Source organism: Zalophus californianus, chromosome 8 (genome assembly GCF_009762305.2).
Source record: "Zalophus californianus isolate mZalCal1 chromosome 8, mZalCal1.pri.v2, whole genome shotgun sequence".
Taxonomy (NCBI): Eukaryota; Metazoa; Chordata; class Mammalia; order Carnivora; family Otariidae; genus Zalophus; species Zalophus californianus.
Window position 1 is genome coordinate 58221565 of NC_045602.1, and position 12382 is coordinate 58233946.

The window sequence follows — 12382 nt, forward strand, 5'->3', positions numbered from 1 at the left end:
CCACGTGACTTTCTTCAAATTATTTAATGTCTCTGAGCCTCAATTTCCTCATCTGTAAAACAATACTAATACCTGTATTCTAAGATTGTTAAAACTAGAAAATTATGTATATAAAATACCAGTGCCTGGTATATAGAAGGAAGAAGTCAATAAATGTAACCCTAATAAACTTTTAGTCAGATGAGTGATGTGTGTTGGTGTGGGGATTAAGGAGATCATTCTCTCTCAGATTTTAGAACTTCTGAAACTAGATTATAATCTCAGATTATTGTGGGGTACTCTTACTTTCTAGAAAGTAGTTGGTGTTTGGAGGGCGGTAATAGCAGGAGCAGAGGAAGAAGATAAATCGGCTTCTTCTACTCTTTTGTCTTACGTTTATTAACCTTTCATCTCCCTTCCATTTTATTGTGCCCAATATCAAGAATCCCATAATCAAATAGTTCATTCAATAGGATTTAAAATATATGTAGAAATCCTGTATCATTTTCAGAAAGTATTTGGATAGTCAAAGAAGGTAATCTTATAATACTCCATGATTTTTTCTTCCTTAAGCTGAGCCATTATCTGGATATTGTGGAAGTAAACATTGCTCACCAGATCTCTCTACGTTCTGAAGCATTTTTTCATGCAATGACCTCTCAACACGAATTGCAGGACTACCTCAAGAAAACTTCCCAGGCTGTAAAGATGCTTCGAGATAAAATTGCACAGATTGATAAAGTAATGTGTGAAGGATCACTACACATTTTAAGACTGGCACTTACCAGAAACAATTGTGTTAAAGTGTACAATAAACTCAAGTTAATGGCCACTGTACACCAGACTCAGCCTACAGTACAGGTGTTGTTATCCACTTCTGAATTTGTTGGAGCATTGGACTTAATAGCAACAACACAAGAGGTTCTACAGCAGGAGCTTCAGGGCATTCACAGCTTCCGGTATGTCCTTTAAGTAAGCTTTTAGAAATAATGTTAGAAGTTTTTATAGGATAAATTTTAGTGTATAATGTTAGCTGGGGAAGTGTGAATGTATGTAAGTTACATGAATATTTTTTCTGACAGATTGATCTGTGTAGTGATGTTATCATTGTGATATTTTAGTCTTAGCAATACAAAAAGTATAAGGACCAGTATTTACAGAAATATTTGAATGGAGAAACAAAATTAAATTTTCTGGTAGATGGTACTAATGGAAGGCCAGTCACAACTTTGTGAAAATAACATTTTCAAAATGTTGAAATAGTTTTGTGTCAAGTTAATAGATCAAGGTGCAGGAAGCAATACCAGTATATCTAAAATTAAGTTCATTTTAAAAGTTCTTGATAGGTTTTAAATTTAATAATTATTAAATAATTAATAATGTAATTATTATATTTGTATATAACAATCATTCGGTAATTATTAAAATTCTAATTTGCAGTGTTTATCACATTGCAAAAAATTCCATATGGTGATGGAAAACACCCAATTTTTCCTGCGTTCTTATTTTGAAAATATTTTTAACATTAGCATTTTAGTCATTTTTTATTTTTTTTATTTGGCACAGAGAGAGCGAAAGAGGAAACACAAGCAGGGTGAGTGGGAGAGGGAGAAGCAGGCGACCCGCTGAGCAGGGAGCCCAGTGCAGGGCTTGATCCCAGGACCCTGGGATCCTGACCTGAGCCAAAGGCAGACACTTAACAACTGGGCCACCCACGTGCCCCAGGGTTTTAGTTATTTTATGTGAGAACATGTCAAAATGTTTAATTTATAGATAAACCAGGTATAGGCCATCAAAATTTCATTCAGTTAAGCAGGCTTGCAATATCCTTGTAGAAGTCCCTCTGCTGGAAAACCCATCCAAACCTTATACTGCTAAGTGACTATAAAGAAGTTATATGGAAGATGTGTTCTGTAACTTAATAGATATTTAATATATTCTGGAAAAGTTAGCTTCAAAATAAATTTAACTGAATTATAAATTCTTGTTGACTAAGGATAGGTAATTGGAATATTTATTTATTTATTATTTTTTTTTAAAGATTTTATTTATTTATTTGAGAGAGAAAGAGAGAGAGAGCATGAGAGGGGGGAGGGTCAGGGGGAGAAGCAGACTCCCCGCTGAGCAGGGAGCCCGATGTGGGACTCGATCCTGGGACTCCAGGATCATGACCTGAGCCGAAGGCAGTTGCTTAACCAACTGAGCCACCCAGGCGCCCTGGAATATTTATTTAGAATGCATTTTTTTAAAAGGTGGCCCAAATTTAGTGACATAAATGATTGATTCATTCATTCAAGGCATGGTTATTGATCACCTTTACATGTCAGACACCAGGCAGATTACTGGGAGTATTGTCATGAACAAAGCAGAGATGCTCTCTGCTCTGTTTTTACAATTTATTTGGCAGAAGGAAGGAGACAGAAGTGACTGTGTTGTCATCATACAGTACAATACTGTATGATGATGAATGTACAGATTGTTAATGGAGCTCCATCCTTAGGTGAGGAACCTAATCTAGATTTGGATGTCTACAGAAAAAGTTTGAGTCACAAGCCTCTTTGAGAATCTATTGAAAGCTGTTGATTAGATCGTCTTTCCATAAAAATATACCTGTACCTAAAATTTTACAATTAATTTTGGGTGGATCATAGTTCTTTGAAGCCTACTTTGGTTTCCTAGCATGGACAAAATGATTTTTAGTTTCCCTTTTACCTCTGAAATTTTAAATAATTCTGTTTTTTGAATGTCTGAATGGAATATATTTTTATTTTTTTAATTTTTAATTTTTTAAAATGATTTTATTTATTTATTTGAGAGAGCACACAAGTGGGGGTGGGGGGAGAGGGGCAGAGGGAGAGAAGCAGACTCCCTGCTAAGGGAGTGGGGCTCAGTCTCACGACCCTGAGATCATGACCTGAGTTGAAACCAAGAATCTGATGCTTAACTGACTGAGCCACCCAGGGACTCTGGAATCTATTTTTAAAATAAACACTAATTTTGTCACTACTTTAGAAAAATTGACTTCTGTAATGACAGAAGTTGTATCTTTCACTTGATTTCACTAATATGAATGTTGATAAATATTGGGAGCTGATTCTATAGAGTGCTTTTATCCTCTGAATAGGATAGCCCTGAGAAATAAATCAAAGATTGGTGGCACCTGGATGGCTCAGTCAGTTAAGTGTCTGCCTTCAGCTCAGGTCATGATCCCAGTGGGGTTCTGGGATCGAGCCCTGCATTGGGCATAATCATTTTAATAAACAGAACACAGTTTACATCACTAATGCTGATGAGTAGACAAGAGACCTACAATACACACTATCTTAGTTGTGATGCTGAGGTAAAGACATTCAAGTACAGATGTAATACAGAAGTCTACTGTGGGTCTAACAAATATCTGAACCTTGGTATCTTGCAGATTTTGAAATAGAAAATCTTCAGTTACTTTGAAATTCAGGATATAATGTTATTTGCTCTTTCTTATTGTAAAGGTTTATGTAGAAACTTGTTTTCATTGTTGTTAACTTTTTTTTCCCTACTACTTACTACCACCATTATTCTATAACCACCACCACTATAAAACCTAAGAACACCTTTTGAATGGTACTCTGTACCAAGTACTGTGCAAAGTATGTTGCATATGTTTTTTGGCCCCCTCCACCCCCCAAAAAACCTCTATAAGATAAGTAATCTTACCTCATTTTAATAGATAAGGAAACTGAAGCATAGAAAGTCTTATTAGATAACTTGCTCCAAGTCATACAGCAAGTTATAAAACAGTAGAGTTGAGATTCAATCCAGGTCTCATCTGACCTGAGAGCTGTGTATGCTTTTTAATATATTTGCTTGAGGATTTATAGGACCTCAAAAAAATCACTCTGAACATCAGTGCTGATTTTATAGTGCAGTAGATGTTAAATCGTGGGCAATCAGGTTATAAGTTGGCAGTTGAGTTATAGGTTCACTGAGCCAGGACCTACCATAGTAATTGATAACAATTAATGAAACTAGTTTGTTTTCTAGTCATAAGACTTTTTTTTTCTTTTTTTCTGGGGTTGGGGGGAGAAAAGGTGGAAAATAGAGTTAATTATAAGTTCCAGCTTATTATGGTTTTGTTCATCAGAGGTCACCTTGGGATTCCACTTAAGGGATTATTATTATTTAAAGTTATAAAAAAGTAACATAATCTTTGATCCTGATATAATCTCCCATAATTTAGATCTTCAAAACAGTATAGTAAGAAGACATCTGCATTGTATGCTCTGGGATAAAGTCAAAAAGCAGATGTGCTGCTATTTGATGAAACTAGTATTATAGTACAGTTGACTGATATATAAGTTTCTCTGATAAAAGCAGCACAAAGGTCGTTGTAGTGAACATACAACTTACTAGAAGGTCTGAATTAATGTACACATTGAGACATATCAGAGTAGAAAGTATTGGAATTGTTCCAACTTCACTTAGCTAAATAAATGAACCTAAATACATTTTTCAGAATGTGGTATTTTCGTTACTTGTTGTTTCAGTAGATTTATCACTCTAAATTACAGTATGTGATTATTAGTATACATAATTTTAAACTGTTAGCACATTTATTAAATATTTTTGATGTGGTTAATAATGTGCAGGCCATTATTACATCTATTGTCAAAAGTCATCAAGAATATAAAAAAATAAGAGTAAAGATAAATAGGTGACTCTTGTAGAACATTATAATTCTGGGAATTTTGTTTAAGGATTTGTTTGGCAAATCTTTATATATTATCATATACCTGTGATTACATAATAAATACTATTTGGTGTTAGTATTGAGATTTGTATCTGTTCTTTTTTATTGTATTTATTGGACTTTAAAATTAAGAGTACGTAAAATGAAGCTACTCAGTTATTTAATGTAGTATCTGAGTCATATAGAACCTCACATTTAAGTTATGCCAGAATGACAGTTTTATTATTCTGATGCCCAAACATCAGTAGATACTGTCATCTAGATTCCTACCATAATTCTTTGTTGGGATTTGTTGAAGACTCTTCATACCTGAAGGTGACATATACCTGAGTGTTAACCTTTAGTCTGTGTTGAAAAGGAATCTATGATCTTCATAATAATCAATTGAGAACCAAGCAACATTAATGTGTAGATTTATGTCTTACTCTGTTGCTGCTTTTTAAAAAACTTATTGAAAATTCAAACATACACAGAAATAGGAAATTATATGAAGAGAGTTGTATGAAGCTGGGTAAATCGTGTATCACCTGTGAGTTATCAGCTCACAGCCAACTTTGTCTTCTCTATACACCCTACTCCTAGTTTATTTTGAAACAAATCCAAAACATCATTCTACTTCATTGGCAAATATTTCATTATGTATCTTGGAAAGATAAAAATATTTTAAAATATAATATTCATATTTTCAAAAAGCTAGTCATTGTTCAAATTTTATTGTCTCAAATTTATTTTTTATAATGTGTTTATTGAAATCAGGATCCAAATGATATCTGTACATTGTGATTGATATATTTTTTTTTGTTGATATATATCAATACCTTTTGATGTATACTTCCCCATTCTTCTCATTTTCTCCCTTTCAAGATATTTACTGAAGAAATTGAGGTGTTTATCTTATAAAGCTTTTCACAGTCTGGATTTTGCCGACTGCATCCCCATGTTTAGCATGTTTTTCTTTTGCCTATATTTTCTATAAACTGGTAGTTAGACTTAAAGACTTGATTAGATTTAAGGTTTACTTTTTGGCAGGAGCACCTAATAGGTAGTGGTGTGTATTTCAGCCAAGAGGCATGTATCTAGGGGAGAGGGTGGGCAGTGTTAATTGGGTGATGGGCTTACGGAGGGCACTTGTTATAATGAGCAGAGGGTATTATATGCAACTGATGAATCACTAAATTCTACCTCTGAAGCTAATAAAAAATACAAATACTTATTTTATCTCAGCAAAAGAGATGATATTGTAACATTTCATTAAGGCATTTATATTTAAGTAAAAGATCAGATTCCAAATCCTCCCCCCCCCAGAAAAGAGGTATATATCTGGTTGTCTCTCTTTTTATGATATTAGCAGCCATTTGATGATCATTGCCTAGATTTATCATCTCATTATGGGTTACATATAATAATGATATTCTAATTCTATACCTCCTTATTTATTAATTGGAATAGTTCTGTAAAGTGATGTTTCTCCATAACAATTTGGCAACACTTAAGGACAGTTCTTACAAGGAGAGGCAGGATAAAATCTAGATTCCTTTTCTTTAATTTAGCAGTTTTAAAAGTGTAACGAATTGAAAATCTAGCATCTTCCAAAGGTAACTGATGATTTTGAAAAAATACATTTTTATAAACATGTGAATTTACATATATTGGAAGTATTTAAGTTTTTTGCTGTTTTTATTTTTGTCGACATTCAGATTGTTATGTCTTTTGTAGGGAGCCTCCTCAAGTTCATTTTTGTGGCATTTTACATGATTCCAGGAGCTTTTGATTGATAGTTTTCTTACTTTGTGTTATGATTAGATGTTCTTATTATACATTTTCTGTCTCAGACTTGTAATCCACCATTTTTCTAAGGAGCAGTAGTTTCTTTTAGTAGGAAATGGTATTTAGAAATTACAGTCTGGGTACCAGAGGTGTTCCTTGCTATTAGATTGGTCATTATCTCTAGGCCTTTGTAGTGGACAGAGCTAGAAAATAGGTTTTCCTTTTTAAAGAAAAAAATATGAGTTTGTATTGATATTTCCAATTTAAATTCAGGGCCATAAAGTTTTTACTTCTTTAATCTTATATATGTATACAGGCTGAAAACCATGGCTCCTAATGACCCTAACATAGTTACTCATTTGCTGTATCCCACAGTATACATAGAGTGCTCTCAGAACTAACGTATTATTGCTGCAAACATGGAGGATTTCTTTCTGTTCTTTTCCTTAAGCTATAGCCTTGTGGGATAAATGGATAAATTTCTATGTTTTAAAGTCACTTGAAATAATTCCTCTTAGTATACATTTGCTGCTAACTTGATGTGCAGTTAAGTTCATTTGTTTCATTTACTTTTGATATTTAAGGGTTGAAGTTTTTAAATATAATGTTGTGCTATAACTATGTTAAGTAGTTGAGTGGTTCCAAAGTCAAATCTCTGAAACAAAGGATATTCAAAGAAATTTAACTTCTCTCTGGTTCCTTCCTTCCTACCTATCCTATAAGTCACCATTTAAAAAGTTTTAATTTATATTTACCCGTCATCCATCCAGCCATCTCTCTCTCTGTCCCTCATCTTAGATAAACATTAGTATACTGTATTACTTTTCTCTGCCTTGCTGTTTTCACCTTTACAGTATACCCTGGAGATCAGTCTGCAGTCTGCTTTCTCAATGAGGGCTGTCAACCTAAGATAGGTGATAGCCTCCATTGAGGCTATAGATATATAGATATATAGCCTCAATAGGACAAGAATTGGTTCTTGAAGGGTGAAAAAAAATTAGATGTTATAATGGCTTGTGGCCCTCCAAAAGGCCAAGGTATATAAACAGATATACACTATATTTGTGATATTAAGTATATGTGTGGAGTGATTAGGAATAAAAATGTCTAAAAGGACTTCTTGGGGCAACAGTGGAAAAAAAAAAGATTGAGAAACTGCTCTGTAACAGTATATAGTATATTCATTGGTATTCCTCAATTCTTTTAAAAGTGTATAGTGTCTGTTATAGTCAACGAGCTCCCATTGGTCAACATTTGTGTGGTTTCTATTCCTTTGCAGTTATGAACAGTGCTGCAATGAATGTATGTTCTTTTTGTATTTTTATGAGTGTATCTTTGAGACAGATATCAAGAAGTGAGATTCCTAGGTCAAAGGTTAATTGCCTATGTAATTTTGCTAGACCCTGCTAAATTTCCCTTATGGCAATGTTTTAGTTTGTACTAGTGAGTATGTTCGAAATTAGCTTATTGTGAGATGTTGGTGCCATTTATGAGGATTTTATTAGTCTTCTAATTAGCTATAAGAAATATAATTTTCATATTGTAAAATGCAAGTTTATATGTTATTTCACTTATCACATGTTTTTCAAAATTATCACTAAACTGCTTACTAAATATGCTGTTTATATAAGAACAATGGCTCTGTCTAAAAGGTCACATGATTTTAACTAGTCTTTAAAAATGTGCTCTGTCTGGTCTTACTAAAGACAGTTTCTGACATTAGTTTTTCAAGTAAATGGCACATATATATATATTTTTAAATCCTTTTTATCAATAATAAATGTCTAAACTTAAGATAAAATTGAAATTTAGATATTTAAATATACATGTTTTGAAATTGCACCAAAAATAGAGCTTTAAATTTTTTTTTATAATTAGGGGTGCCTGGGTGACTCAGTCGGTTAAGTGTCTGCCTTCGGCTCAGGTCATGGTTCTGGGGTCCTGGGATCGAGCCCTGTATTGGGCTCCCTGCTCAGCGGGGAGTCTGCTTCTCCCTCTCCCTCTGCCAGCTGCTCTGCCTACTTGTGCTCTTTCTCTACCTCTCTGTTGGATAAATAAATAAAATAAAATAAAAATTTTTATAATATATAAACATTTTTTATGTTTATATATTATAAAATATATATATAATAAATAATATAAACAGATTTCTCATTGGCCTATTTCACTTAATTTTTGAAATACTTTGGACCAACTAGATTACCCATTGTTTTTATGAAGCTATTAGATTGTATGGTGAAATTCCCTTCATATATGAAGGTTGGTGATCCTTAGGGCCCTCCTGAGCAGGGACTGCATGGGATCATTCTTGTCATTTGGATACTGCATGCTTTCTCTAGGGAAAGTGTTCCAGATCCCGTTAGTAAACTATATTGCCTTAACTACCCGCCCAGCTTTGCCCATCTGATTAGAGTCCTTCTCCAATCCTGTGTAGGATCTATAAATATTAGAGGTAGATTAAAAAGGAACATTATATTTTATGAGAAGAAGTTCTAAGGATAGACTGTTGCTTAGTATTTTTATATTTTCAATCTTGTGTTTATTGACTTTCAGTATAATGACCTGAGGGAAATTGCACACTAACTCAGACTGTTCATAACTGAGGTTGAATTGAGTCAGTCTGTCCCTGTAGTCCTTCAGGTATTTATATCCTCCCCGGTAGGGCCATAGTAGGCACTTGTATCTGTGGTGTAAATGAATGGCTGGGGAGCTGCTGACATTGCTGTTCAGTAAATGGTTAATTAGGAAAAGACTTAGAATATCTGAATAGTTCGTCTGTGAAAAGCAAACAAAAAAAGCAGTCATGAAATTCCTAAACCATGTTTTCTACAATACATTTAAGTGTTTGGAGGTTAAACATGTAAAGAAAAAAAGCATTTGACAGATGATATGAAACTATCATAGTTATTTTTGCTAAGTTAACAGATTCCATTTTACTCAAATATCACATTATTGCACAAATACTGTCAGCTAGAACAGTTTTGCCAACTAGTTTCCTTGATTGTGGAGCAAATTGGGTTTTTAATGAATATATGTGACATTTTCCTCTTCCTTTGTAGGCATTTGGGATCACAACTTTGTGAATTAGAAAAACTGATAGATAAAATGATGATTGCAGAATTTTCTACTTATTCTCACAGTGACTTAAACAGACCACTGGAAGACGATTGTCAAATTTTAGAAGAGGTATGTGCTTTGAACTGTGGATGAAATTGATGTCATTGCTTAGTGTTAATTCCTAACAGTCTTAGTTTAGAACACATTCTTTCTTCTCAGATTATAGTCAGCAAAATTATCTTAAGTTTCAAACTCAGTCACACTCTTATGAAGTCCTTCACTATGTGACTTTAGCAAGCATCATAATTGTTCATTATCCTGTGAAGTTAGAGAATAATTTTATACCTTAATTAGAAATTGGATTTAAAGTGAGGTCTTATATAACTTACAAACCAAGTTTAAAATATAGGATGAATTAACATTTATCCATGTGTATGTATGTATTAGAGTATGTCTTTTATAAAAGTGATCAGTATAGTAACTTATCAGTCATTTACAGTCACTGAGTCCCTGTTATGAACATGTTTTATGCATATGCATATACAAATACATCATATCCAGGCTTCCTTTATCTGCTAACTTTTATCCAGGCTTCCTTTATCTGCTAACTTTTTAATGGTGATTATTGCCAAAAACTAGTAAAGAATCCAGAAGTCCTGATAACAGCCTAAGTAAAGAGATTTTTGTATGTGTTAGTAGTTAATCCTCCACAAATAGTCTAGGTCATCATTTCAGTCTTCTTGACCCACTAACTAAAAGCACAGGGCTCATTGAGTATATTTATAGGTCATCAGGGTTTGAGAAGGATACGTTCTAGCGACTTTTTGAAACTAGGCCAAATGTACTTAATTGTTTTGCCCCCAAACCAGCTTCATTTGATTCACTATAGTACATTAGGATTGACCTGTCTTAAAACAGTGACTCCAGTAATCTGATGACAAGATTGCTGTGAAAGAGTTTTTTTTTTAAGGCTTCTAGAAAATACCATATGCAGGATAGCGGTCTGAGGATCAAATAATAAAACCCATGATGTTGAATATTTCTACTTCTGAGTGAGATTATTTTATATTTAAATTGTGAAATTCCATGTTTTTATTTTAATAGGAAAGACTTGTATCTCTTGTATTTGGACTTTTAAAACAAAGAAAACTTAATTTTTTAGAAATCTATAGTGAAGAAATGATTATTACAGCAAAGAATATCATTAAACAGGTAATTGTATGTTTTTATTTAATATATTTTGGTCTAGAACCTTTTATTAAGTTCATTTTTACATGAGCCTAGTGATAATATATACATTTATAATAGTAACATTTTCTCATTTATTTAAAAACTCAAAATATGGAAAAATAGAAGAAAAAATAGTCTTACGAGCCAAAAGATTATCACTTTAAGAATATTTATAAGTGTAAATTGTTACTGATGTTTTTCATTGTTGCTATCATACTATATATGATTTTGAATTGTACATGTATTTCAGTTAGAATCATAAGATAAGCATTTTCTCATATAAGCCCTTCAGAAACATCATTTTTGATGGTTGTGTAAAATTCCATCACCATTATATTATGCCTTCCTCTCTGTTGAATATTTAGGCTGTTTTCAGTTTGGTATTGTAGAACACTATGACATTTTTGATACAAAGTTTTGTTTGGTTTTTCCATATTTAAGACTATTTTCTTATAGCTAATTCCTAGAAGTGGAATTATTGGTCAGAGAGTGAAAAGTATTTTTAAATTATTTGACAGAACTGAATTGCTTTCTAAAAAGATTTTACCAAATACACCCTCACCAGCAGTAGTTAAACGCTTATTTCCTCTTATCCTTATCTCTCAGAAATGATAATTGTACACTAAAATCTGTGTTTTTTCAGTCTTTCCTCATCTTTGTTTTGCCTTTTTACTCATATATGTATCATTAACAAAACTTCAGTTTTTCTAAATATGAAAAAAAAACTTTAAATATATTTATTAGGCTTAATTAATCATCATCATTAGGTTGAATGTACATTTCTGAGCTTTTTTTTTTTAAGATTTTATTTATTTATTTGACAGAAAGAGACACAGCGAGAGAGGGGACACAAGCAGGGGGAGTGGGAGAGGGAGAAGCAGGCTTCCCGCTGAGCAGGGAGCCCGATGCGGGTCTCGCTCCCAGGACCCTGGGATCATGACCTGAGCTGAAGGCAGACGCTTAACGACTGAGCCACCCAGGCGCCCCCATTTCTGAACTTTTAATGTTTAAATAAAACAAGGAAAAAAAAAGATTGTAATTACCCCATCATTTACCTCTTTCAAACACTAAAACATTGTGTTTTAAAATTGTTACAACAACTTGCAAAAATTGTTGACAGTAGCTACTAGCACTAAATATATGTATATATTATGACTCAGCAGTTCTGCTCCTAGGTATTTACCCAACAGAAAGGCATACATAAGTTCACCAAAGACTGCACAAAATTTCATGGCAGCACTATTGGTAATAAAAAACTGGAAAAACCCAAATTCTTTTTTTTTATCCAAATTATGTCATCAGTAGAAAAGATAATAGAGTTTTGGTATATTTATATGACTGAATACTATACAGTAATGAGAATGAATAAATTACATCAAGCAACATGGATGAATATCACATATATAATATAGAGCCAAAGAAACCAGACAAAGGGGTATACACTGTATGATTACACTTTTGTAAAATTCAAACATAGAACTAATCTGTGGTATTAGAAATCAAAGTAGTAGTATCTTTTGGGAGGAAGTAGTGACTAGGAGGGGAGCACGAGAGGGGCTTACTGGCAGTGTTTAATTTCATGATCTGGGTTCTCATTATACAACTATAATCCTTTATAAA

At 33.1% G+C, this 12382-nt stretch overlaps 1 protein-coding gene across 1 annotated transcript in view; it reads left to right on the forward strand.

The window, feature by feature from the left end:
* Positions 1 to 12382, forward strand: part of VPS54 (VPS54 subunit of GARP complex) — an 88838-nt gene that overhangs the window by 36827 nt on the left and 39629 nt on the right. The window contains 3 exon segments of the mRNA XM_027622684.2: positions 553 to 938; positions 9535 to 9661; positions 10637 to 10744. Of these exon segments, the coding sequence (XP_027478485.2) occupies positions 553 to 938; positions 9535 to 9661; positions 10637 to 10744 (621 nt within the window).